The sequence below is a fragment of the Lonchura striata genome, chromosome 4, assembly GCF_046129695.1.
Source record: "Lonchura striata isolate bLonStr1 chromosome 4, bLonStr1.mat, whole genome shotgun sequence".
NCBI lineage: Eukaryota > Metazoa > Chordata > Aves > Passeriformes > Estrildidae > Lonchura > Lonchura striata.
The window spans coordinates 65,624,033-65,651,565 of NC_134606.1; the positions used below are offsets into that span (position 1 = coordinate 65,624,033).

General features: G+C 39.3%; 1 protein-coding gene across 2 annotated transcripts in view; it reads left to right on the plus strand.

Annotated features, from left to right (window-relative positions):
• Positions 1-27,533, plus strand: part of RNF150 (ring finger protein 150) — a 119,517-nt gene that overhangs the window by 59,063 nt on the left and 32,921 nt on the right. For both annotated transcript variants that reach the window (XM_031504682.2, XM_021526499.3), the window contains exons 2-5: positions 9,113-9,363; positions 15,496-15,567; positions 15,941-16,023; positions 22,216-22,312. In XM_031504682.2, coding sequence (XP_031360542.1) covers positions 9,113-9,363; positions 15,496-15,567; positions 15,941-16,023; positions 22,216-22,312 — 503 coding nt within the window. The remainder of the gene's footprint in view (positions 1-9,112; positions 9,364-15,495; positions 15,568-15,940; positions 16,024-22,215; positions 22,313-27,533) is intronic.

The following is a 27,533-nucleotide window of genomic DNA, read 5'->3' on the forward strand; positions in this document are numbered from 1 at the left end:
CTAAGAGCACCAGGCACATTAACTGGTTTGTGTTTGCATTGTACTCTACCCTGACTACATAGGATGCTATTTGAGGCAATTTTTTTTGGCACCATTCCACTGAAAATAACAAAGCAGCTTCTGCTTTAGACAGTGGATGTGTTTTGCCAGAACTCTGAAAAGGCTGTATTTTGCTAATAAATTATCCTTGTAGCATATTTTGGTCTGAGTTGGAGCATAGCTGAGCTGTAAAGCCTGCATGAAGGAGTAATTCTGGCCCCCGGTACATAAAAAAACCCATAAGTATCCCAGTGCAAATTCCAATGCAGAAAGCAAGTGGCACATGCCATTAGAAGTGTATATATATGGTTTAGAAACTGAGGAAAAATTCTAGGGAGGTCTTCAGTTCAAAGGCTTAGCAATTATAATGAAATACTATTCTGGTTAAGATAACAGTGTCACAACAATTTTTGCCTTGGGTTGGGCTGGGATCTAAGAAACCCTCTTGAAGAACAGCCTGTTTTCTGTAATTAAGTATGAATAAGTATCACTACGTTGGTTGATTAGCACTGGTTAGTTCAGCAGACTGATGAGCTGATACTGTAGGAAAAAGCCCAGGAAAAATGCAGCTATCATGCTGAATTTGATTTTGTGAGCTTTGTAGCTGTTTACTTCTTTTTCCTTTGCTGCAGTTGCTGCATAAAATTTAGAGAAAGTCAATATATTCTGAGCTCTTTTAGCCTTCGCAAGATCAGTATTGATTGCAAAAACATGAACAGAAATTTCTTTGTCCCTTAACAGCAATAAAGTGTCTGAAGCTGCTTTCCACAGGAAAGATCTCAGTCAGAAGCATCTTGCCTCTCCTGGATTTAGCAGCAAAAGAAGTTAACCAAGAACATCTCTGCTGGAGGTTGTTGTTGTCCAATTCAGGACAGAATTAGCAAGCTTTTACATCCCTTAAATACTGTAATCAGTCATTTACATCAGTACATCTTTTTTCCCTATGTGTCACTTAATTATTCTGATAGATACTTGTGCTTCTTCAATGACAAATGTTTCATAGCAATTATATTGTCTAAGGAAAAAAAAAAATAGTTTGCATAGAAGAATTTCCTAATTTCCTTCTTTTGCAAATGGGAAAAGTTCTGTGGGGAAAAGGTGTCGCTGCTCTCTCCATGGTTACTGCATTTGCCTTCTAAAGGAAACCTGATTTATAGTTAAATGTTTTGGAAGATGGGTAAGGGACCGAGGCAAGTGCTAGCAGTGCCAAGGAGAAGTGGGAAATTAGTGAGAGGGTAAGTTGAAGGAAATATCTCTCTGCTTTGTAACAAGGAAAACAAATTGGAAATGTTGGTGGGAGGAGATGAAAACTCCTACATCATCGCAAAGCAAGGGCTCTAGAGTAAAAAAAGAAAGATTATTATATGGTGAAATCTTGTGTTCTGATAGCTTCAGTAGTTTGATATCTGGAAATACAGGGCTATGTGCTGCTAGGCTGCACTTGCTTCTGGCCTTCCCATGCATTTTTTCCTTCTCAGGCTGGGCACCCCAGAAGGGTGATAACTCTGCCTGTCCAATGCATCTCAGTTTTAGCAGTGGGAGCAGAGAACAGTGGCATTGCTGTTTTGCTGTTCTGCTGACACATCTCCTCCTCCACCCCACAGGGTGTGAGGGCAGAGAGGCTGCTGCATGGGGGTGCCTAGGGGATGGCCGTGCCTATGGATCGCAGAAGTGGGTGGACAAAGATGTTTGTGTCCTGCTCTGCAGCTTTCCTACACTGTAGGCTGAAATCCTGCCTAAAACCTTCCCAGTCCCTTGCCCTTGGTGACAGTAACACCTTTCTGGGATGGTCACTGAGAGAAGAGGTGGCTGGGTCCATCTGCAGGAGACAAATGTGATGTTCAGCATGAGGGTTGATGGAGGATGCAGTCACCTCACGTGTTGCTGCTGCTTTCCTCTGCTTTATGCTGTGCTCATACCCCTGTGGGGGAAGCAGGACATTTCGTGTACACATATGTGGTACAGAGCTCAAAGCATTCAGCCTATCCTCCTGCCTCCACATCAGAAATGCACTCTTCTGCCTTGGGTCAGTCCCTCACTGGGGCTTTGAAAAGCAAGAGGTACTGACTGCCTCAGCCCCTGTCCTTCCTTGTTCATCAGTGGTCTCAGAAGCAGATACAGTTTCCCTATTTTGCCTTAGACAGAGACTTCTTGGTATAATCAAACATCTGACTTTGGCCCTGTTGTTTTGGTGTCATGACTTGAATTAATCTTTCTTCTTTCCACAGGAGTTAAAACTTTCAGTTCCCAGTTAGTGTGAAAACAAACTATGGTTTGAGACCAAAGGTCTGTCTGTCTCAGATGGTGTTTCTCATAATGATGAACAGCAGCTGCGTAGGGAAGAGAATAAGCACGGGGTAAACATTGAATCCTACCTGTCCAGAATTGCTCTCCAAGCCTTCAGCAGTTCATGATCCCTCAATGTTTTTTGTACTTAGTTGCTCTTGGATGTTTTGAATACCTAGATCCTGTGTTTTAACCCCTTATGTTCTCATGTCAGGCCCTTCTTCTTTTATTCAGAACTACCTTTTTAGCTTAAGAGTCTTAGGCGAGGAGTCTCACTGAATAACTTAGGACAAGCTGATCTGTAGCTGCTCATATCTGTTATGAAACCTCATTAGAAGTTGGTGTCCTTTCTAGTCCTCTGCCACTGAGACAGTTTATGTAAGAGATTATAGATGACAGGCTGTAGTCATTCACCTATGACACATGATGTGTTGACTACGTATTATTGCCACTTATTGTATATTGCTCTTCTCCTGCCAATGTTTTTCCTATAGTATCATTTAATAATACTTCAATTTGAGGCCAATGTTTTGAATGCCCAGTAGGGAGATGTTCCTGCAGGGAACAGTCCTTTTACCCACCTGGCTTTCTTACTAGTAGTGTAATATCTACTTGTTTGCTATGTAAGTGTCTAGAAAGTTGTTTAAACAATATTATGCTTCTTCTTCCCCATACTGGGTGAAGCTCAGAGATCAGGTTTTTGAAAATATTGCTTTGATTTTCAAATGTACTTTCTGAGTTCTCAAAAATAAAATGTAAAGCTAATTTGATGGATTTTTCTAAGAAGAAAAGCAGGTAGCAGCTGTTATTTTGATCACTGTGTAATTGCACCATACAGAATAGAAGAACTGAGCTTGAGCTCTCAGTGGATAGTCATGAAGACTTGGAATCCTTGTTGCAATTATGAAGATAGTAGCTCAAGGGCAAATTTGCAACTGAGACAGTAGTTCAGTGCCAGTTTGGATGGGGTCCTGAACAAGCTGATCTAATGAATGGCATCCCTAACCATGGCAGGGAGGTTGGAACTAGGTGATCTTTAAGATCCATTCCAACCCAAACTTTTCTATGATTCTGTGATATTAGGTCAATTCACAGGGGCATTCTCATTAACCTATATACCATTTCTCACGAAACTTCATTGGAAAGATACCAAACACAAATATAAAGTAATGCCCTCTTTAAAGAGAGCAAGATCTGCAACAAAAGGTAGCATCTTCTGATGGACAAACAGACTGTTCTCATCTATAGCTTAGACATACATAGACATCACAGCACCATCACTATGGAGTCCTCTTCATTCTCTTCAGGAGTAATTTTTCAGCTGAATTGCTATTCTGGAGAGGAAAAAAATAGTAATTTTTAACAAATGTCTGTTTTTTGCTCTGAATTAGCTTTAAAATACTACCCATCATCCAGACCATAGCATAAAATCCATTCAGAGGGAAGTAGGCAGCAGCACAAGCTGCAGCAGGAGAGCTCAGTTGTTGGCAGCACAGTGAGTCCTTTTGCAGAGGGAGCACTGCTGAGCTCCCAGGAAGCACCACCACCACCAACACCACTGAATTCCCTGACACTGCCTGGGGCTGGCACACACTGCAGGCTGAGCCTGGGTGGAATGTGGGATCAGTTAGATATGTGTCTGTTTGACTTCCCTACTGTAGCTGCTGGTTGCTGAAATGGATTCCTAAAAATGAAATTATTTCTTCAAGAAGTAAGGAAGAGTTGCTTAGGCTCTTGCCCCTTCCTGTAAAGTTTCTGTTCCTCAGCTCTGAGCCAGATTGAAACTGGGCAATTTCTGAATTCAAGATAGTGTTTGGATTTTCACTTACAAAATCTGTAAAAGTAAGCACTTTACTGCTTGATTTTGATCTACAATATAAGACAAATCTTCATTTATATCTTGATAGGATATCTTGGAGAGAAGACTCTATGTGCCTCCCAAATTGAAATTCTATTCAAATAGTTCAATTAACTTCTCTGACTGACTTCCAGCTGTTGCCAAGCATGAAGAATTAAACTGCCTATTCTAAAATGTGTCAGAAAGACCACAGTTTAGAGTCTCCATCAAAAACTGACAAAGCACTAAAGGAGCAGCCCTGCCACTGCTGGGCTTGACTGCTAATGAGAAGAGAGGACTGTGTTCAGTGTCACCTCTGAAAGCACCCAGAGCAAAATCAAGGAAAACCACAGGTTTGTAAGCACAGCCTGCAGCCAAAGTGTAACATATATGTACATCTTCTTGGTGTAACCCCTGTTCATTTGTTCTACAAAAGCCACTGTTACTGCACTAAAGTCTTTCATTTCCTCTGTCACTAGTGAATAGATGTTTACCCTTGAAGTTTGCAGGTTTTGCATGAAGGCATACCTGCTAAAATGTATTTCCATAGCCAAGTACTGCATGGAGAGGTGGGTTTGGAGAGGGTCTTATGGATCTTTTTCTAAAGCATGCATTTTCTCCACCCAAAAATATTCCATTAGGCAGGTACACTTCAGCAAGTTAAAATTACTTAAATCATCCTAAATGTCTGTAATTTCTACCTTACTTATTTTGTTATTGGCTCATCAAGGGAGAACACTGATATGTTAAATGTTTCCTTAGCCAAAAAAACCCCAAGTATAAAATCCATTCACTGCAGCCTGAATACCTGTGATTTATGGACTCTGATTCATCCTGACAGTTGATTAAAAATTCATGTCAGACTCTGCATTAATGTTGGCCAGAAAAAGAAATGTGTTAAGGAACAAGAGTGCCACAAATTGCAGTTCCCACTGTGGGTGTGTTTAATGAAAGGCAGTGGTAGCATTTAACTTGCCAGGGAAGCATCAGTACATGTTACTAGATCCTTTCTCTTTTTCTAATCCGTTGAGCAAAAGTGTACTTGGAGATAAAAATGCACCTCTAACACTGATGTCACATTATGTTATTTTCCTTCTTTAATTTGCATACATTTTATGTATGTTGCAGCTTATGTGAAACTGAGATAATACAAATATTTTCTTTAAAAAGGGAGAAAATATAAATAAATTACTTTCCTTTTCTTTTATTTTTTCCTAATATGTACATATTTGAGATTAAAAACATAGTTTAATAACATGATCAATAAATAGCATTCTCTATAATGTCTTGGAGAAATTATCATTAAATCAGTAAAAGATAAAAAAAAATTCTGAGTATTATTTGTCACTGCTCTGGTTATTTTGTCCAACAATGCTTCATTGCAAGTGGTAATATTTTCCAAGAAAATAACCAGGTACCTTGAAATTTTAATATATTAAGGGTCTGAATAAATAAAAGCAGCTGCTTTCCTCTTGGAATAAGTGTCTTCTACATTTCATTTCAGAACTGTTTATTTAGTATATATCCATGGCAATTTTCTTAGTGTCCTGTGTCCAGAAATATATTAAAGCTATATTAAACATAATAAACTATAATATAATTGAACATAATTAAACACAATGTTAAAGTTTTTAAAGACACACAAGATTCAAGATCATTAAATCGTTAAGATATTATCTGTATTTTCTACTGGAAATGGTTTTGCCTCTATCTCCATTTTTATAGGCTTTCAGGTGATATCCGTGCAGTGTCCTGGGTTGCACTGACAATGACGTTAAAGGTCAGTACTGGATAAGTCATTTGGACAGAGTGGTGGCTTTTGAGGGCAATTGAATAAATTCGGTAATTTTGGCTGTTAAATTTTTCATTGTGGGTTCTTTTTGGCTATGCATGAGATTGGTGCTTTGATTTTCCCATAGAATGAATTTAAAATTTTTATTTTTTTAAAGATGAGGAAAACAACAAAGGAAGCCATGTGGACAGCTAAGCCCTGCTCCAGACAATTTGTCTATTTGACTGCAGGAAAATTACTGGTATGGCACCAGTGCCCTTCTCAGCCACTTTGAGACTTGTCAAATTCTCCTTAGGCCTTTAGGGTAATGTTTGCATTAACCTTTTGTAATCAATAGGTATCAGAAGAGTTGCAAGGCTAGATTTATCTTGACTGCTGATGGTATATTCTTGGTAGAAAAAAATAACAGAAAATAGCTTAAAAACTAGCTTTATAGAAGAGTATCAACGGGAAGGTTAAGTTTCCAATCATGACTATCTAAAACTCCTGACTTGGCCAAACGTTTGATCCTCCCTATTCATTGACTGACCTGTTCATAATCAGGAAATTATTATGATGGAAAGCCTCATAAGAAGAAGAGGGTTGGTGTTTGCACTTCTACTCTGAGACTTGAGAGAGGAGGGTTCAGTTCTCAGCTTCATAGCAGATTTCTGGGAGTAGCAGCAGTCTGCCACAGCTATTTCAGTACCTCCAGCTGATCCAGGCACCCAGCAGAATTTTATAAAGTTTCCACCACAATTAGTGTTTTCTGCTGAATACCACCCCCCTGTGCATATCAAAAGTCCTGCCGAATACCTTGTGGCCTTCAGCATGCAAATCCATTTGAAAACCTGGTTTATACCTCCCAGGGTTTCTTAGTGAAGAAATGTCTGAGCTGGACTTTGAAGACAAGTATACAGGACTGCACTGGTGAAGCTCTCATTGGATACAGCTTGGAGGGAGAGGGATGCTGTTGAAAGTGCAAGTCACCCTCCCACACCTCTATTTGAGGGCAAGTGATCCCTTCTCATCTCCATGAGTGCCCCTATGAACACAGTGCTTTCTCTTCCTGCCACAGTCAAAATACAGATAGCCATGGGATTAACAACATGTCAGCTGATTTCCTGGGATTTCATGTGAAATTCTGAGGCCACACCCCAGCCTAGCTCTTTGAGTTCAGATACCCCCTATTTGTACCTTTCTAAATGCTAGCTTGTGATAATTTCATTTGCTGTTGTTCTTAGCACATTTTTACATTACAATATACCCTGTTGGTTCTTAACTACTCAGAACAATTGGCTATTGCAAACATAGTTTAGGTGTAAAAATTGTCTACATGGCTGTTTCATGAAGTGAAAGAACAGAATATTGCTAATATTCAACTGTAAAGCAGTGGTAGTTTATTTGTGAGGCCATAAAAGGCATTTAACAACCTGGTGAATCCCAGATAATTTCAGACCACATATATTTCATGTACACAGGGGACTTAAAATTGAGAAGAAAAGAAAATAGTTTCAGCAATCTGTGATGGAAGTAACATCAGTGCTGTACAGAAAGCAAAACTGGTGTGTTGTTGAGGATAGCTAGATCAGTGGAGGGCCCAGTGCCCAGGGTCATGCCAGTAGGCTTGGCAGGACTGCAGAAAGTCCCTGCTTCATCCCATTAGTGGGATTTTGCTGCCTCAGCTGTGCTGACGTGCATCCTTGTGGGGCCATGCTGCACGCTGTGTCAGGGCTGATCTGGGCTGCAGAGACAACTTTATGTGGAATTCAACAGTGATCCTGATTTTAAACTTGTATCACTCAGAGAGTCAAGCTCCCAGCAGAGTCACAAATTGCTTTATGGGCTTGGGTTGTGGGGACTCAAAGTGGGAACATGTTGAGGTGCTCTTAGGTTGCCAGCCCGTTGCAAGAGCAGTGATGCTTTGGCATGATCCAATTGTGAAACCATGTGGAAATCTGTGATTGAAAGCATTTCTGATCTGAATGCAGAATTTGGAGGGGCTTCTCTGACAGACTCATGACCCTGCAAAACAGACTGTGATAAATGTATAGGGAGTGTTGGATGCAGTGTACCTCCCTTTTTGCAGTGTTTACAGCAATACCATCAAGATAAGCCTCAGTAGTGCTAGAACCTGTGTTTATGTCAAGCCATGGAACACATTTTACATATCTCACCAAGATTAGTATGTGGAAACATACTGTGTAATTGGTTTCAGTTGAAACCTTCACCAGATCCATCTGACTTCCCTCTTGGCAAACAGAAGGAAAGAGCAGAAGAAAACACAGCTTTCTTGTTACTTTTTTTGCCAAAGCTGGACAAATCAGATGGCTGGGCAATCACCAACCATAGGAAGTTCAGCAAGTAAAGGGCCAGTTTTTGCACCTGGGATGGGGCAGCCCTGGGTGTACAGACAGTCTGGGGAATGAGAGGCTGGAGAGCAGCACTGTACAAAGGGCCCTGGAGGTCCTGGTCAATGGAAAGTTGGATCTGAGTCAGTGCCCTGGCAGCCAGGAGGGCAACTGTGTCCTGGGGGCATCAGGCACAGCATCACCAGCTGGGCAAGGGAGGGGATTGTCCTGCTCTGCTCTGCTCTGGGGCGGCCTCACCTCCAGTGCTGGGGGCAGTTTGGGGTGCCACACTATAAAAAAGACATGGAGCCATTAGAGAGTGCCCAAAGGAGGGCCACGAGCATGGTGAAGGGCCTCGAGGGGAAGTTGTATCAGGAGTGGCTGAGGTCACTTGGTCTGTTCAGCCTGGAGGAGACTGAGGGGAAACCTCACTGCAGTTATAATTTCAGCAGGAAGGGAAGCAGCAGGGCAGGCACTGATCCCTTCTCTCCAGTGAGCAGTTATGGGACCTGAAGAAATGGCATGAAGCTGTGTCAGGGGAGATTTAGGCTGGATATTAAAAGATTTTTCACCCAAAGGGTGGTTGGGCATTGGAGCACCCTCCCCAGGGAAGTGGTCACAGAACCAAGCCTGACAGAGTTCAAGAAGCATTTGGACCAAGTTCTCAGGTACATGGTAGAATTCTTGTGATGTCCTGTGCAGGGCCAGGAGTTGGACTTCAGTGATCTTTGTGAGTCCCTTCCAACTCAAGATACTCTGTGATTCTATGATTGCCTTTTGGTGATCACTTGTTTTACTTAAGCTTCCTTTTCTCTCTCTGCCTGATAGGCTTAGAAGATGTTGTAGCAATAATGATTCCTGAACCCAAAGGAAAAGAGATAGTGAGCCTCCTGGAGAGGAACATTACTGTGATGATGTACATAACCATCGGGACACGCAACCTGCAGAAGTACGTCAGCAGGACCTCAGTGGTGTTCGTCTCCATCTCCTTCATTGTGTTGATGATCATCTCCTTGGCATGGCTGGTCTTCTACTACATCCAGAGATTCCGCTACGCAAATGCCAGAGACAGAAATCAGGTGAGCAGGGCTGGAATAACTGTTTGTGTTTCTGAAAATAACCACAGGACTTATTGCAGAAGTAGAAGTTAAAGAAATTGTCAATGCATAGTAAAAACAGAAAACCAAAAGAAAACCCAAGAAAGTGAAAAGAATAGGAATATAAAAATTACTCTGGCTGGGAAAATCCAAGACTTATGTCAATATAGATGGGGTTCAAGAAAAAAAAAAAAATTAATAGTGTATGTATATTATGGGTTTTTTTCCTTATGCAAAACACAAAAAAATAGAAAGGTGATGTTTATTTGTGAGAATATTGTTGTGGTACATATAGCCAAAAGTCATAGCAATGTATATAACTAAGGACTCTTGAGCTCAAAATGCTGACTAAAACATTGTGAGGTATGTGTGTGTGAAGCAACTTTCATGATAAGTGGAGAAAGGGAAAAGAAACCTATTCTCACTCTAATGCTTCTTTAGAAGTGTCTTGGGCTAGAAAGACAAACTCGTCCCTCTTCATTTGACAATGATCACTGAACAGGACTGTAGTGATAGCCACTAATGTTATTAAACCATTGTTATTGGTTTTGGCATCTTGTCCAAAGCCCTTGAAAAAGATAAAAAGCCTATAGAGCTGAGGAGAAGTCAGTAGCAGTGGTTTTATAAAGCACTGCCCATCTTTATGGTAGTTCAGCAGTGAATAATAATAGCAACAATAATAATATATTTAATACTTTCTTGGCCAAAGGCATCTATCTCAGCAGAACTGGGAAGCTTAGGCTTGTACATTTAATTCTAATGGTACAGTAGAAAATGTTATCAATGTATGAAATTTGAAGAGATAATCATTTTACTGCACTGTAAAAAATGCACTGTAATTCAGAGAGGTTTCTGAACCCTCAATAAATTGCTGTCAGGGCGAAGAGGGTTGCCTTACTTATTCTGCAGAAAAGGTAAAACTCAGAGTATGAATAATCATCTTGTAGTGAAAAGCCCTGCTACACACACTGTAACAAATACTTGATATGTAGGAATCCCTCGCCTTCCCCCATTGAAATTCAGGCATCCTCTGAGACAGAGAGCAGCTACTCTGTATTTACAGACAGAAGGAATGTATTTTCCATTTAAATATACAGTCTGAAATTTTGGATAGCAAGAATGAAACTATCCCAGCTGGAATTTGAACATCATTGGCAGCAGATTCACTGTGAATCTCCAACGGCTGTGATAATTTTTAGATGCTTTGTCTGCAAAAGCACAAGCATGCCTAATTTGTGTGTGTGAGTAAGTGTACTTTCAGTCAAGTAATTATACAGGCAGCTTAGCAGTGTAAATAGACATACATAAACATGAAACTCAGCAAAATAAGAAGCTCATTCAGGTAATATGTTATAATTTGAAACTAATGTGTTTATATGTTCAAACATATTTCCTTTTCAGTATTTTCTTTCCAAAGTTTGAGACCACATGTACACAAGCAGTTGTCCTATGGAGGGGTTTTAATAACTTGGTTATTATACTAGTTCTGTTCTTTAGAAGAATTAGAAAGGGTGCTTCCTAAGTAATTGCATATTAATAAATATTACTATTATTATTTTGGAGGGAAAAACTTGGCAATAATAAGGGGCATCCTAAAAAGTCTTCATAAAATTTTCTTCATACAGTTTTATCTGACATCTAATCTCTTTATTTGCTCTTTTCATATGAAAATGGTAGCAATATACAAGCTAAACCCTATTATTTGTGTTAATGGGTTTCTGTGGCTTTTTAGTTTTGTTTCTTTTAGTCCTGGCTACGGAATATAACAATGTAAGTAGTTCAGAAGAGCACAGCTTGCTCTTGCCCTTTCCATCCATGAGTGTTCCTTTTTGTTTTCCATCAAGTTTTGGTTGTTTTTTTTTTCTATGACACATTTTCTTGTAGCTCAAAGATGGAATCACAAATTTCTGATTAAAACCATACTGTCCTTTTGTCAAGCTTTATAAACGCTTTTGTCTAGTTCTTCTCTATGTGGTAACTTTCCAGATCCACTTCCCTTCTTTCATTAGGTGTAAGTTTCTGAGCAAGCAGTAAATCCAAAATGAACTGTTTTAGTTATCCATCAAGAAAGCAATGAGTCCAGCCATGAGAGAGGCAGCTAGAAAGACTGAAAAAAATATCCTGGAATAATTTCCTGTGACTCCACACTGAGATGAAACCTGGACATAATCCATCTACATCTTCAGCCACCACTCTTCCTTATCATGTGTGCAAAATCTAAGTTGACGTAACAGAAGGAAGACACAGCTTACTCCAATTAGGTGCCTGATATTGATGAGTGGAGAATCAGGATTTCAAAGATTCTTGCTGAATGCCAGAGCCTATTCATCCCAACTTGGCTGGGAATCAATGCAGTAGTGCACAGAATTGTCTTCCACTATGGGCTTGTGCACCTACAGCCAGGGTGTCGCTACAAACACGATGAGATATCAATTTTTATTTTAATACCTATAATTTTTAAGAGTACCTCTAGCACACACAGCTGTACATTACATACGGAAGTAGAAGACAGGTGATATTCACATGATTGAACCTTTTTTTCCCACCTAACAAGACATCCAGGAAGTTGGTCATTGCCTTGATGATAAATCCTTTTGACATGAAGAGAATAAATTTGTGTAAGAAAATCTGTTTCCTCAGCAGCTGGTTCCTGGAGGGCTCCAGAAGATGAGGGAGTTGAGAGATTTCATAAAAGGCTGTGGAAATTGTTTAAATCAAGAAACATCACATTGCAGAGCTAATTAGAAGCAGTTTAGAATTACATGACAAGTTCCAGAGATAATTCAGCAAAATATGACCTGATGTTACAGCCCTCTAACAGCCAGGGCACAGACTTAAAAACAGCTACAACAACAACAAACCAACCCTGCCAGTCTGTCAGATTTCATATTTCACCAGCAATAGCAGAGTTTCCTTTTTATTGTTTGTGAGATGGGAAAATGAAGAAGGGATGATGTTTCAGTGTCAGATTTATTTACCACATTTTTTCCATGTGCCTTCTTTCCATGTGGCTTCTTGTACAGAGGAAGTTTCCTACACAGTCATTTTGAAACTGGTTGGACTCCTTCAGTTTTGCAGGATAGTGGAAGCCAAAGCAGGTCCATTGCACTGGACTTGAAGAGAATCTTTCATGTCCTAGGTGAATCTTTAGTATGTGATTGTCAGCATATAGAGCATTTATCTGAGAAGGAAGACTGGTGGCTGTGGCTTGGAATGAAAGTTTTGGGCCACTGAATAAGGGTGTCAATCTTTAAAGCAGTTTGGGAAGATGCTTCCCATGATGGAGTCTGCAACCTCTGTCTGTGGATAGATGTGTCTGATACCTCGTGCTGATGATGCATCTCGTTCTGCACAAGGCACAAGGTGATCTCCTGCAGAGATGAGGGTTTAGTAAGACCATTAAGGGAGAAACACTTATTCTGACTTCTCTTCCACAGCATTTACGGTCATTTACTTTCTCAGGAACACATAAGTGGTGCTTTCCATGCGACTGTCCTTCCTATTTAATGAGCACTGCCATCTCCTCAAGACCACTGCATCTGACATGCTTAACTCCTTCAAGTCCAGTACTGAATGTTGCAGCATTGCTAATGAGATTATGAGATTTATGACTGTAAATCTCTAAGCCTCAATTTAAACCCTTAAACTGCTGTAATGCCTCTTATCTTTTAGGAAAAATAATTGGTTATTGATAGCATGCCTTGCATTCAAATGGGAGAATCCTTTGAAAGTATGACTTTAGTCCAAGAAATTCCTGTTCTCTCACAAACTAAATTACTCTCATTTACATGTAAGTTATGAACTTATCTATTTACAATAGATAAGAGAAAGCAAATATTAAAGCAAGCAGATCAAAGATGTACATGAGTTTTTGATCTTGTCCCTTCCCCTTCAAGAATGTGCAAAAAAGAACTGAGATATTTCATTTATTAAAGTAATAATAATGATAAAAAGGGATCACAAGCACTTTCTGAAGCATGACATAATGGCTCTTGTCTTGCTGTATGTTATCAGTCTATCTTTGATTTACATTAAAGAACCAAATAGCTGACAAGAAATGTTTCCAACTCTTATTTATTCTTTTAAGGGAGACTCTGAGAAAAATGGACCACAGAAAGAGACATTGTCTAACTACAAGATACTCCTTCACATACAATAATTAAGTTGCTGGAAAGCTCATATATAAATCTCCTGATAGTCCAGATTGTTTTCTCCTCTTTAGCCAGATCTGAAATGGCACTCTGCTTTAAATATTATATTACATGTGTTTTGTCAGCCTTTCCAATCCAACAAGCTTACTCTCTAAATTTAATCCAGTGATTTTAATTTAATCTGAAGACCAAAGGGGCAATTTACTGGTCATATCTGTGTGGTGATTAGGTCTCAAATTATAACTATAACTATAACTATAAATATAAATATAAATATAAATATAAATATAAATATAAATGCATAGTATAGTATAGTGTAGTATTTATATAGTATATAAATATAAATATAAATATAAATATAAATATAAATATAAATATATAGTATAAATATAAACCTTGAACTTCCTTCTTTTTTTGGCCTCATGCTCTCACTCCCTCCAGCTGGAATCCTTCCTGCTGACAGGCCCCTCTGAATTCTGGCACAGGAGTTTCCCAGCTCAGAGAGTTGAATGTCTTCTGAATCACCAAAAGCCCTAAGTCTGTCTCTTCTCTGCAACACATGGCTGGAAATGTCGTTGGGGAGAGGAGGAGAAGGGAAGAGTCCAAGTCATTTATTGGTGGCAAATTGGAGCACACTGTATCATGAACTGTTATAAAGAAGGCATTGGAGTGGGCATTGCTGCATGAAACCATGTGAGAGAGGCATAGGAAAAATGAGGAGTGTCCAAAGCAGGGTCACCAGTATGTTGGATGCAGAAGCACATGGAGGGGTGAAGGGAGCATCCTAAGCTGGGCGGGGAGCCGAGCAGGAGGAAGGGCTCTGCTTCCAGCTGCAAAAAGGGTGGTCAGAGAGGAGTCAGAATCAGCCTCTTCCTGGAAGTGCACAGGGTAATGATCACAAATTACCAGAAAGGGAAATTCCATTAGTATGTTTAGAGAAGAAAAAAGGCTGAGATTTGTTAAGCACTGGAACAAATTATCCACAGAGGTTGTGAAATCTCCTTTCTTGGAGATAGTCAAAACTTGACTAACACAGCTCTGACTTTGAAGTTGACCCAGCCTTGAGCGGGGGCGGGAATACATGACCTCCCAAAGACTTTTCCAGGCTGTGAGTCTGTCTCCAGACTGCCTTGGATTGGCACAAGTGAGCAGCCAAGTCCTTGGAGCAGTGATACAGGAAGAAGCTCTGTAACATGGGGTGCTGACCAGTGGCTGTGTGATTGGCCCTGCGATGTTCCCAGCCTCCTGCAAGGAGCAGATATGTCCATCTTCAGTGTCTGAGGACAGGGTGTTTTGTGTCAGGCTGTTATTACATACTTTATTCCTGGTGGCTGTGACCCTGCCAGCGCAGTAACAGGGTTTTGGAAATATGGGAGAACAGTCAGAAACATCACGTGGTAATCACTTTATGGTCCACTGGAGGGAATGATAGAAAGGCAAAGAATGAGCAAATGGTTATGTATGGGCAGGATGTTACTGCAGGACTATACAGTGCTTTACCTGTAAGAAACTGCAGATGCTTCCACCTCATCTTTATAATGTAGGCAACTGTGTGTTGCAGGAAAAAAGACAGGAGAGATTATTCAGAATTATTGTTTATAAAAAATTAACAGGTCACTTTCAGAAGTTGTATCCTGCTGAAGATCATGAACTAGCTATGGAACAATGAAAGAAAAAGTTCAGCATTCACTGCACTAACTGCCCAGTATTTTTTTTTTAACAAGTGTCATTAAAAAAAGAGAGGGAAGAAGTAGGATAACCAAATAATGGACTTGTTGCCTACACTGGTAGGCACTGCTGCAGTGTAGCACACCTACTGTGCCCTTTTTATGAATTATTATGTTTATATTTATACATTATCCTGTTACATGTATTTAAAATTATTAAGTAGCCTAGGGAGAAAAGGGTTTTGATTTCTGCATGAAGAGATGATCTTTGCTTAAGAGCAAATTTTTTATTGCAGCGCCGGCTTGGAGATGCTGCGAAGAAAGCAATCAGCAAGCTGCAAGTCAGGACCATCAGGAAAGGTGACAAGGTAATTTTTCAAAATGCTCGTTACTAAATTAAAGTCTGTGTTGAGGATTCCTTCAGACCTCTGGGACAATGAGGCAGAACAGAAATGCCATTTACTTATTTAGCTACTGTGTCCTTCAGGTGGGGGAGAGGGTGATTCAGTTCAGGATGCAGAAAATTCTGGAAGTTTAAACATAGTAACTAAATCTACATGCTTCCCAGTGCAAGTTTCCAGATGGAAACATGTCATAAAATCTGACTTGCTGGTTTTGAAATGCATTACTGGATTTGTAATCTGCTTCAGTGACTGTTTTACTTTGTCACATAGGCTCTTGTATGAAGAGATTAGCTAACAAAATAAAAAATGAATATTATGAATATTCTCTTTCCTATAGGAGACTGAGCCAGACTTTGATAACTGTGCTGTTTGTATCGAAGGCTACAAGCCCAATGATGTTGTCAGGATATTGCCTTGCAGGTAAATTGAATGTGCTTTTAGCTCTAATAATCTCTACTTCAAGACAGTCTCTGCCCTCATTTTCAAACTGATGAGATTACCTGAGAAACTGGGGAGGGAAGGGTGAGTTTATTATTTTGGCCTATTCCAAATCTGTTGGTAAAGATATCTGAAATGCCTCTTTATTCAACATGAAATGAAACCAGTGATGGTGGTGAGACCTTGAGGGTTTAGTATGGTAGTCAGAAATTTTTTCCGACCTGAGCCTATAACAAAGTCTTCAGTAGGATTTTTTAAACTAAAATTTTGATTAATCTGCTTTCATCACTGTTTTTTTGGGTTTTTTTTAAATTAGAATAAATGCCTTAGGAGAATTTGCCTCTGACTTGAAGGTGAATCCTGGCCACAGCAGCCAGGGATAGAGCAGGCTTCTGCTCCCCATTGAGCTACTTCTTTTGTTATCCTGGGCCTGAGAAAAATATGACTTTTGTCAGAAAAAATCCCCAGCCATAGAAAGAGATGTAGCAAGTAAAATACACCTCATGTGAAATGCCCTGTGCAGCACATCAACCCACAGTGATGTGACACAGGAGTGCAGCCTCTAGCCACTCCTAACAGCTGTATTCATCTTTGTGCTATTGTATTGTAATTTGTGAAGTGTTACCTAATGGAGGGCTTCTCTAAGGAAATCAAATTCTTAGGACATTTCCTAGGATCAGTTGCCCCTAGGAGAACAACAGCAAGGGTTTGATTTCCATAGACATACAGATATGAAGTGCTGCACATATAGAGCAAAGATTATATTTTTTTCAATAGAACTTCTTGTTTCTCCTGAGTCATGTTCACTGGCTTGAGAAACAGAAATACTTTTTTATTTTTCTGCTATGTTTTACCCTAATAGATATTTGAATATTACAAGCTGTCCATTTCTGTTAGTTCATGTGATTCATTGAATCTGTTTACTGCCATCACTAAATGGCTAACACAAAGCAACAGATTAATCACAAATTTGACCTACTGTAAATCCCCCACAATGACAAATTCCATGTGAACTCTTTTTTTTTTTTTTCCTATAAGCAGACAGAAACACATCACTTCATGAAGCAGATATATGGAAAAATGAGAAATTACCAGAAAATGTGGACCTTGGTATGGCATCAATCCTGATTGCACAGAAGCAGAATAAAGCTTGGAAATTTTGCATGATTGAGATAGGCAGTGTTTTGAGGTATATCTACAACAGCTTAAATATATGTCTAAGCTTTAGCTTTCACTTGTGTCCCACCTCGTAATTCAATGAGCCTTTGTTACCCACAGCATTGTGTCAAGCAGAGTGAAAAGGAAACACAGAGTTAACAGGTGGTGTTTAGTTCTTGGCTGACTTAAAAGGTCACCCAGAAAATGACTCATGCTAAAAGGGTAGCAGTAGAAGAGCTGTCTTGTAAAATACCCACAGTTTGAACCTTAGCAGTCTGGAATTATAAAATCTCAAAGATCTTTATCAAGCAGCTATTTCACCAACCCTGGCTTTCCTGCTACACAAACTGCAAGGGCAGTGTTTTCCATACTTGCACGGGTTTGAACTTCTGAAACATGAAATGGTACTCATGATTCTTTCTGCTGTTTTCAAACTCATCTCCTCATCCAAAACAAAAAGGAAAGTGGATTAATTTCTGTTTCTGTGAAGCAAGTAGGAGTGTGTTATATCTTGATAAAGACCCACAGACTGTAGTTTACCTGTGCCAGCATCCTCAGTTAAGCCATGTGCATTTTCCAACATGGGAACCTCATTAAGCCTCCAGTATAGCAGTGGATGAGCTCTGAAGTCAAAAAGTCATGCTTACTGGGACTTGGGCTGTTTTCCCAAATGTCCTTTCTTTTCTGCTGGCACTGGATGCTGTTTTTATGTACCTCACTCTGGAAAGCTCAGAGGAGAATTCCAAGTGCACTTGTGCTTCTTCCTCTCTGTCTTCATCAGGCAGCTCCCACAACTGACTGTAGTAATAAACTTCACTCTACAAAGTGCATTAAATAAATAAGGAATTACACTTGGTAAAAGTAAAAAGTGTTGACTTGCAGCCGGTTTTAAGTTTAACAGTAGCAAACATCTCTGAAGTTGTCTTTAAGGGCACTGACAAAAAATCAAATGTAACCAAGTTTATTCTTCCTGCAGTGACATCTCTTGCCACAGCCCTACTTCATTCTGCTTGTCTTCCATCTCCAGTTTCAAAACAACATTGCCTTTTCTGCTCTAGCTTTGGAGAAGGTACTGGTCCTGCTGTTCCCAGTGTGTGCCTTTTACTAAACTTCTAAACTTTACTAAACTTCTACAGAGAGGCAAGACATTTCTTTCAGCCTTACCTCTGCTAAGTGCCTCATAGTTTTTTTTTTTTTTTCTGTTTCATTTCTTTCACCAATAAACACATTCTCTGAGTTCATTCCAGCTTGTTCTTTTCTCCTGAACCTTCACGCCAGTGAAACAGAGAATTTTCATTCCTGCTTTCTTTTTATTAGCTTGCTGTGAAAATTATTTTGTCACACACATTCTTCCCTTTGATTCCTTCCTCTCACCCTTATCATCTTCTTTTGTCCTCCTCAGAAGTAAATAACACTGCATATGTGCCTCCCAAAATATCAAACCTTCTTGTTGAATACTACAGTGCTACTCAGTCTCTCACAAAAATTCTAAATCCTTTACTTCAGACCTAATCCAGGCAACTGGTGCTCTTATTTAGGGTTATTAGGGATGTAGCTCTCTTTCTGCATAGATGAGACTAGGAGTGAAAGGTGGAAGGAGAATAGTTTCCCTTAATCTGGAAAAAAAGCCTCTCAAAATTATTGGCAAGCTGAACACTTTAGAATAGTTGTACTGAAATCATCATCATCATTATTATTACTATTGCTATTATTACTATTATTGTTATTATTATTTTGGGCTGAGTGCAACATGATTTTTTTTCTTGTATTATTAAAATTGCATCTCCAAAAAAACATAAATACATTTCAAACTAAAGCAACATCTAGTTAAAAAATGTGAAGTGCTGTTTAGATAATAGTAAATTGAATGCTCTGGGACTTTGAGTTTCTTTTCCTTGGTGCTCTGTGAGCTTTGCACAGGCGTGTGCAGTCACAGGAGAGTGCAGGAGGGATCCCAGGAGGCCACCACCTCTGGAAAAGCACAGAGGCACTGGCACGCATGTGTCATTCTTGGCAGCTTTTTCCAACACACTCTGCAGTCTCCCAGGATGAAGATTGCAAACCCCTTGACAATTTATTGCAATGCTTCGTTACCCTGACTGTGGCACAGCCTTTCTTATTGTGTAACCTGGATCTCACTTGCTGCAGTTTAAACAACATCATTGTGCTTCGTATCCCTGGGAGAGGTAGAGAACAGTTGTTTCCTTTCCCTTATGAAAATCTTTTTGTATGAGGTTGTGACAACATCTCGCCTTCCTCTCTGTCAACGAATCAATTGCAGTTCTTTTGAGAAACTTTTCAACCTGTCCAAATCAACATCATTTTGCAATGACTGTGGTTGCACACAATAGGGGGAAAAAAAAACCTGTATTTTTTTCTAGCTTTGACTTTGATTGCCAAAGCCATATCCTGAGCCTGAGCTTGAAACTTGGTCTTACTGTCTTCCTGTATGGGTCATTACTTCTGAAATCACCCATGATGGCTCTATCCTCTCCTTCCATTTAAAATTTGCATCAGTCGGAACTGCAAAGGGAGGGATTTTTGTTGCAGTTGATATTTTTACATCTTTGTCTTACCATGTGACAGTGAAATACTGCAGTTGCTCTCATTTTACTTTATGCTGACCCTTCTTTTGCTTGAATTTGGAACATTAAACAATTGCCAGTATGTTGAATGCCATAAGCATGTACATAGTGCTATACCTAATAAACATTCAAATCCAAATCTGCAAAGCCTGCCACCTTGCTTTTCTGCACAAATGTTTACATGTTCAAAACAGATAAGAGCTCTAATTGTATAATGCAGTACAAAAGACAACTCTTTATCTGATTTTCAGTAGCATTCCATTATTCTGTGGATTTCTGTCAAATAATCAAGTTCCCTCTGATTATTAAATTACATATTAAATCTGAAATTAATGGAGTCATAATACACTGTGCTAAATTAGTATTGAGATGTGCAAAGTGACAAGACCTGTCATGTTTTTAAATTACTTGTCATTGTAAGGATTTATTTTAGAATATTGTTTTTGAAGCCAACTTTAGGAACATTGAACTTTAGATTAAAGTCTTTAAGGCATGCAAGTCAAGCTTTTGATGATGAGCAAACATGAAACTCTCTGATATGAACACCAGTTTGACTGAGGCTGTCCAAGCTGGAAAGGCTTTGAAAAAGCTTGAAAATGAAAGGGGATTTGGTGGAAACTATGTAATTTTTATTGAAAACAGATTTTGGAAATCTGTTTTGTATTCTGAGAGATTAATAAATATCTCAGGTTTTGTAAATGGACCTGATTATTTTGGCGCAAATGTGCTTCAGATGTTTGCCAATATGCATATTTATGAATTTGATAATATAATTAATTTCTTAATAAAGAAAACCAATCACTAACAAGAATTTCAGTATTATTTCATGTAGCTGAAAGGTAAGACATCATGACTTAACATTGAATTAACGAACTCAAGAAAATCTTTTGGTTAGACTTCCAAATGTAAAATTACACATGCCTAAGAATGTTTATCTTTATGCTTTCACCTATTCAGAATGCTTGTCTGATGATGTGCTAAACATGACCCTCCTAAGATAGAAGGAAGGAAATGTTAAGCAGGACAGAGACCAAAATCTGGTTCATTTGTTGCTATCCGTTAGGTCAGGTCGTGTTTGGAAGTACTGCTGTGAACTTCAGTAAGGTTATAAAGTAGTAGCTTAAACTTCAAATATCACAATGCTTCATTTGATTAATCCTGTTGACATACAGGATCAAATGAGATTTGATACCCCAGCCAACTGATATAATTAGACTAGATCGAACTTCCAAGAATATGTTTGCCCTTTCTTATAGTTGTATAAAGTGATACAAAGCACAGGAAGGCAATAATTTGCCGTGTGGTGATACCATGCATCTGCTGACCCATTCAGCTCAATAAGTAGCAGTTAAATATTTAGAGTGACTTTGGTACATTAGGTGACTCTGGCTTTCTCAGAGATTGCATTTCCTTGTAGAGACTGGTATGTGCCGTGCTCCAGGCTGAGCCTTAGGATCTTACAGATATTTAGGTATTTCAAGTCTAACAATAGACCCAGCACTGCCAAGCCCACCACTAATGCGTGTCCTCAAGTGCCACATCCACATGTCATAAAATACCTCCAGATACCACTTCCGTGGGCAGCCTGTCTCAATGCCTGACCACCCTTTGGGTGAAGAAATGTTTCCTAATATTCCCAGTAACAGAATATGCTCGAGAGAGAGAATACAGTCTGCCATACACACATTAAAGATCTCTACAGTCATTATCAGTTTGTTAAAGGCAAAGCTAAACAAAAAATGTTCAGTTGCTCCACCTGATTAATGTCTAGGAAAAGCAGTGCCCAGCAGCTACAGGGCTCAGGTAGTTGCTTGGTGGTCACTTCATCCTCAGAACAGGATTAACAACAATTCCTTCAGGGAATTGTGTAGGAGCTCTCTCTGATGAGCAGCTTCTAAAGAGTGGAGAAGTCAGAGAGAATATTTGTAAAAGCATTGTACTGTTTTTTCTGTTTAAATGAAAAGTATCTTTTTTTTTTCTAATTCAATTTATTTCTTTATTACTCTATCCTGAAAAATACTAGACCCTCAATGTCTTCACATTTAAATGATGTGTAATCAGGTTTGTCTGTAGAACTATTAAGAAAAACTAACATGATTTTTACCTTTTCCAGCAAGCAGCTTTTGTTTACTGGCAGCCTTTAACATTTAAAGAATATCAGGTTTGCTAATGCATTTTGTATATTTTCACTAACTCTCTAAATAACTACATCTTCTATTCCAAACACATTGAAATGTGCACATGTGCACATTGAGTTGCTGCAGGAATCATTTTAGTCCTGTGTGTAGAACCTAGTTCTGCAGTCCTTGAAGAGGTCACAAACTGCACCAGTTGAAATACTCTCACTTAAAAGAATTCGGAATCATCTGGCACTAAGTGGTAAATTGTGCTGTGCTGCATTTGAATTAAGATATCCTGGTTTTCATTGCAGGCATCTTTTCCACAAGTCCTGTGTAGACCCCTGGCTGCTAGACCATCGTACCTGCCCGATGTGTAAAATGAATATTCTAAAAGCTCTAGGGATTCCGGTAAGCACTTTGCAGAGCAGCCCATCAGGGCAGAAGGGAAACACCAGCCACCTGACTATAGCCCTAACCTTTGTCTGTCTGTTCCCATCTTACTCTTTTTGCCATATTATTGAATATTATAATATAATATAATTATAATAATTTTAATTATATATTATCATATAATTGATCATTATAATATATAATTATATAATATATATCATTATAATGTAATTGTATATAATATAAATACAATAGATATAATATATAATATATATAATTGGTTATTATTAACCTCTGATAATAAGTATAACCTCAATTAATTATTATCTACCTCTGTCCTGCACCCCACTCGTATTAGCAAGGAGGAATGTCTGTATGGGCGTTGGTTGAGTGTCGGGATTTGCGTGTCTGTGGCTGCCTGCTTGGTGAAGCAGAAGGTTGTTCACTGGTGTTTTGGTGGATTTATAGAATTTTTCACATGGCTTTCAGGACTGGATTTATTTTTTAAATCATGTCGTTGGTTCAAATCTGAAAGCAGGAAGTCTGCAAATAAAATTTTCTTTGCTACACTCACCAAGGACAATTGCTCATTCTGGGGAAGAAAGTCCTTTTTCTGTCAGATTTCTCTTAAAGTCTATCTGAAGCAAGGTCTGTACTCCTAATTCCAGTTAAGGGCCATTTCTCCTTTATTAAGCATGTGATGGAGCACATCGCATACCAAAAATTATTAAGCTTTTTGTTATTTGGAGCATTCAAATGTGGTTAGAAACTGCCAGAGTAATTGATCTTTTTAAATCGCCTGTTTGCATTCAGATAGTGTATGTCCTGTCTGCCATACACCGTCTGCCAGCTGGAGCTATCACAGAGCTCAGGGCTTCACTAGGAGGGAGTGAGTCACTCTCCTCCACTGTGCAAGGCTTGTGATGTTCAATACCAAAACACCTCCAGCTGATGCCTTGCCAGGTGCTGTAAACATCCCCCCGATGCACAGTCAGTGATGCACCAGTTCACATTTGAAAGAGCTTTATAAAGTAAAATAGCTCACGTGGACATATCGAGGAGCGGATATAGCCATTCTCAGAGAAATCAGTTTCACGGAGACAAGGACGCAGGTTGCAGGCTGATATGTTAATAAACCTAATATAATCCAAACTGAAAACATGCAAAGGGGAAAATGAAGGAGGGCATTGTAGCTAGGGTAATGCATCAAAACACTTTGGCTACTTTTTCTGCTAAACATGCATATTGTCTTTAATATATTTAGAGGCGATGCAACTGTTAAATCAGTGCTTAAGATGACAAGCCCAAATGAAGGCTAGCTCTGCCATGCAGTATCTCTGCACCTAGACTTAAATACAGAAGTATTTCCCCAGGTTTTATCTGAGCTCACAGGCTGCCATGAGCAGTTACACAGGGTTCTGACACCTCTTCTCCCTACCCAGTGTATTGTTCCATGGCTTCCCTGTGCATCTGACAGCACCACACCATTTCTGCTCTCACAATGGCCCCTTCACATTTTTATCCAAGCACTTCATTAATGTGTTCTTTGTCCTTCATAATCAGGGGATACAGGCAAACCAGAGCCATGCTTTCTGGAGGCCTGCAGTGAGATGTTAAAGGCTCTCCAGAAAGTTTAGTGCTATTAGAATTTGCATCCAGGACATGGCTCTCACTGGCTTCACTGGCTGCTGCTGAAGGCTAAGCATGTCCACAGGCTGTTTGAGGCTGGGCACAGCTAGTGGAACAAGAAACATGCCCAGAGGCCATGTGTAAAATTTTTGGTTTACATGGCTGGATTTCACTGCCTATGAACAGCTCTGTAGTGGCAGGTGTAGGAATAATTGAAACACCACTACATTTCCTCAACCACTGTTTCCCTTCTCATAGCTCCCTTTCCTCTGCTGTACAGTACAGGAGAACAGTGATCTATCCTTCTCTCCTCACTGAGAGCTTTCTGCTTGGAGCTTCTTTGGAAATAATTGTACCGAGCATGTAATTAAAGATGCTGATGTAACTGGTTCAAATTAAGTTTTCCAAATCAGCTTTAGTGTTGGTCTGTCTTAACACTAAAAATAAAGCACTTGAGAACTTGGATTTTAATGTTCCACTAGCAAAGTATTTTTAGGGGATTTTATTGTATGAATTTCTGTAAAAATTTCCTTTAGGTTGTTCTAAGACAACAAGCTGAAAACAGCTCTCTTCATCTCTTGGATGAAGCATGTTGGGGTACATGGATCATTGGATATGTTCATGAAGGGAGAGTCTTATCCCTCAAAGTGACTTGTAGTAGGAGATGCTGTCCATGAGAAATTGGAGTAGATGGTAGCCTATGTGTCACGTTTCCTCTGGTTTACAGCAAAGGAAGTGAAGGTATAAGATCATCTGGTAGCTTGAGGGTTAAAAACTCCTATACTGCTATCAGTTGCTGCTCCTCCTCTTTTTTTTCTACCTTCTCTTTCTGAAATACACCTCAGCTCCTGTTCGTTCTTTTCCTACCTTATGCTCTTTCCTCCTTCTCCTCTGCATAACCCCTCCTGCCCAGCCTGTGTCCTTTTGAGCTCCTGCTCAGCTCCTAGGACCTGTTTTCCACCTGCACAGAAATCATATTGTCCTCACCCCTCTCACTGCCTAGCTGAGGACAGCCCAGGGTGGACATCATTGCTAAGGTGTGATTTCTGGTCCTCCTATGAGCCAAAAAAGCCACCAGCACACATGAACTACTGTTTTTAGAGACTCATCACTTAGCCAGGTGTCCATAGGCTGCTGGGGGAAAAGATGTTGACCTCAAAGAACCTATGAAGTTCTAGGGCTTCTCAGTGAGAGGTGGCAAAGATCTCTGTAGAGTGGATGAAGCAAAATGTCATTTCCTAACCACATTCTTGAGTCTCTCTGAGCTCTCTTAGCTGAAATTTCCACACACAAAAGAAGAAAAAAGCCTTAGGCAGGCATCAGCCTCTGATGGGAGATTTGGGTACAAATTTGCCAAAGTCCTTTTGCAGGCTTTTACAATGGGAGGAATGAGGAAATCTTACCATAGACAGGCTATGGGGGATTTTTTTCCTGCCAGCTGCATGTTTGTCCTATGGTTGTTATTAAAGACCTGGCTTGTGAGTCTGTAGCTATAGTGTGCTTTATTTAGCTGGAAGACTTTGTATTTTCCAGGAAAGGATTGGTTAAACCCCAAATATCAAAATGTTTCAATTCAGTTCACAATTAAACTCTGCATTTAGCTTGTAATAGAGAATTCAAATATTATCTACCTTAAACTCAGATTCCCCAGGCAGCCATGAGGCACCAAAACTCCTGCACTCCTTTTCACAATTGCTGAGCACCCCAACACCTCCACTTCTCTCTGCAGCTCCAGAAGATTATTAATTATCTATCAGCATATGGTTGGCCTTACCTTTTCCACTCTTTGCTGGCAAATCCAGCTCAGACTACACCTGCAATATTTGAAATGGGTTACCACTGAAAGTGTCTTTCAAAGAGCTACATTGCTATTGGGACAATCATATCACATAAAATAGTTTCCCTCTGCTTCTCCCTCTTTCCTGCAAACATCTGCTGGATATGCAGTCAGCTGCATTTTTGGCAGCACATTGTATGACTTGAAGCTATTAACTAAGAGCCTTAGCCAAACCCTCTGAAGTCAATACAAAGCTTTCCTTTGACTTTAGTGGAATTGTGCTCTCAAAGCACTTACATGCAGGGCACAAGTAAAACCAATATAATTAAACTTAGAACTGTATCTGGGTCACTCTGGTTGCCAAAGCCATAATGGTTTGGTTTTTGGGGGTTTTTTTTTCTGATCAGCATTTAATATAAATAGTTTTATAGCATGCTGCTTCATTTGGGGCATTTTTTATAATTAAAATTATTCAGGAGTAAAGAGATTAATTATATCAAGTAATATTTTTTTTCATCTTTAATGTTTGGTTTTACTTTCAATTATAATCCCCCTCTTTAGAAGGTTTAAAAGTTTGTGATAGAACCCCATTGTAGGAATAACTGGAATCAGAGCAAAGGACACACTACCAGTCCCCTGAAAAATTGAAATAATTTTGCCTATAGGAGAAAGGAAAATAGGCCTTTTGTTTTTAATATACACTGCCATCAAATATGAAATAAATTAAAAATGAAAATCTGAAAACATTATAATAGCTAAGAGAGTGAAAGAGTAATAGATCTAAGGGTTAATTTTGGCTCCCTGTCCTACAGATAAGTGATTGGTACTTCACTTGGAAAAGTACAGATTCAGTGAATTTCATTAACACCTGGTATAGCTGAATGTGCCTTTTTTATCCCAAATCTGAGGCATTCTTGCTGCTTGTGGATTAGATTGGAGCCAGACAACAACAGTTCTAGTTTTCATTCCAAACTTCAGTTTGTGGGTACAAGACTTCTTAAATTGCCTGTCTTTTTCATTAGGAACACTTGTGAAAAAAATACTCAAGAAGTGACAACAATCTGACAGGGAATGTGTTAAAAAAGAGAAAACATGTTAAGTTCCTGATTCTGGGGAAAAAAAAAAAAAAAAAAAGTAAACATATGGTAACCTTCAGTACTTGAATTCAAGGAGATTTCTCATGTGCTTAAAGTTAAATCTCTCTTTAAGCCTTTGCTGTATCATATTTTGCTTAGTTTCTTCATGCCTGCTGTGGAGATAAGCAGATAGTGAGATTTTCCAAAGTGCCTTGGCATGTGAGACAACTAAGCATAGGAAAAAAAAATCAGATCCACCAAACAGAGTACACCTCCTCTGACACTGGCCGTTTGAATGTTGAGTTTTCAGTCTACCAGTGTAAGCCCTGTCTCTGCTTAGTGCTGAGCAGAGGGAGCAATTCATACCTACAGCTAAGGGATTAATCACATAGCAAAAATGTCTCAAACCCCTGAAGTTACAGGAAACCTAAATGACTGATCCAGACTAGCTGTCTGGTTTCTGGAGAATAAAGATAAATGGAAAAAAATTAACATTTCCTAACTTTACAAGGCCCCTGCATATTGCAGCTCACTCTTGCTATGTCTCTGTCACTGCTCTTGCATCACATAGCAAGAAAAACTGTGAATCAAAAAATCCTCTTCAGTTTCCCATTATTGTCTACTTGTTTCTTTTCTCATAATTGTGTTTTGTAGGAAATACAGTATTAGTAAAGATGATCTTTTTATGTTTAGAGACTTGTTTTATAAACAGTTTTAGCTTCTAGTTTTGCACCACATGCATAGATGCACACACAGG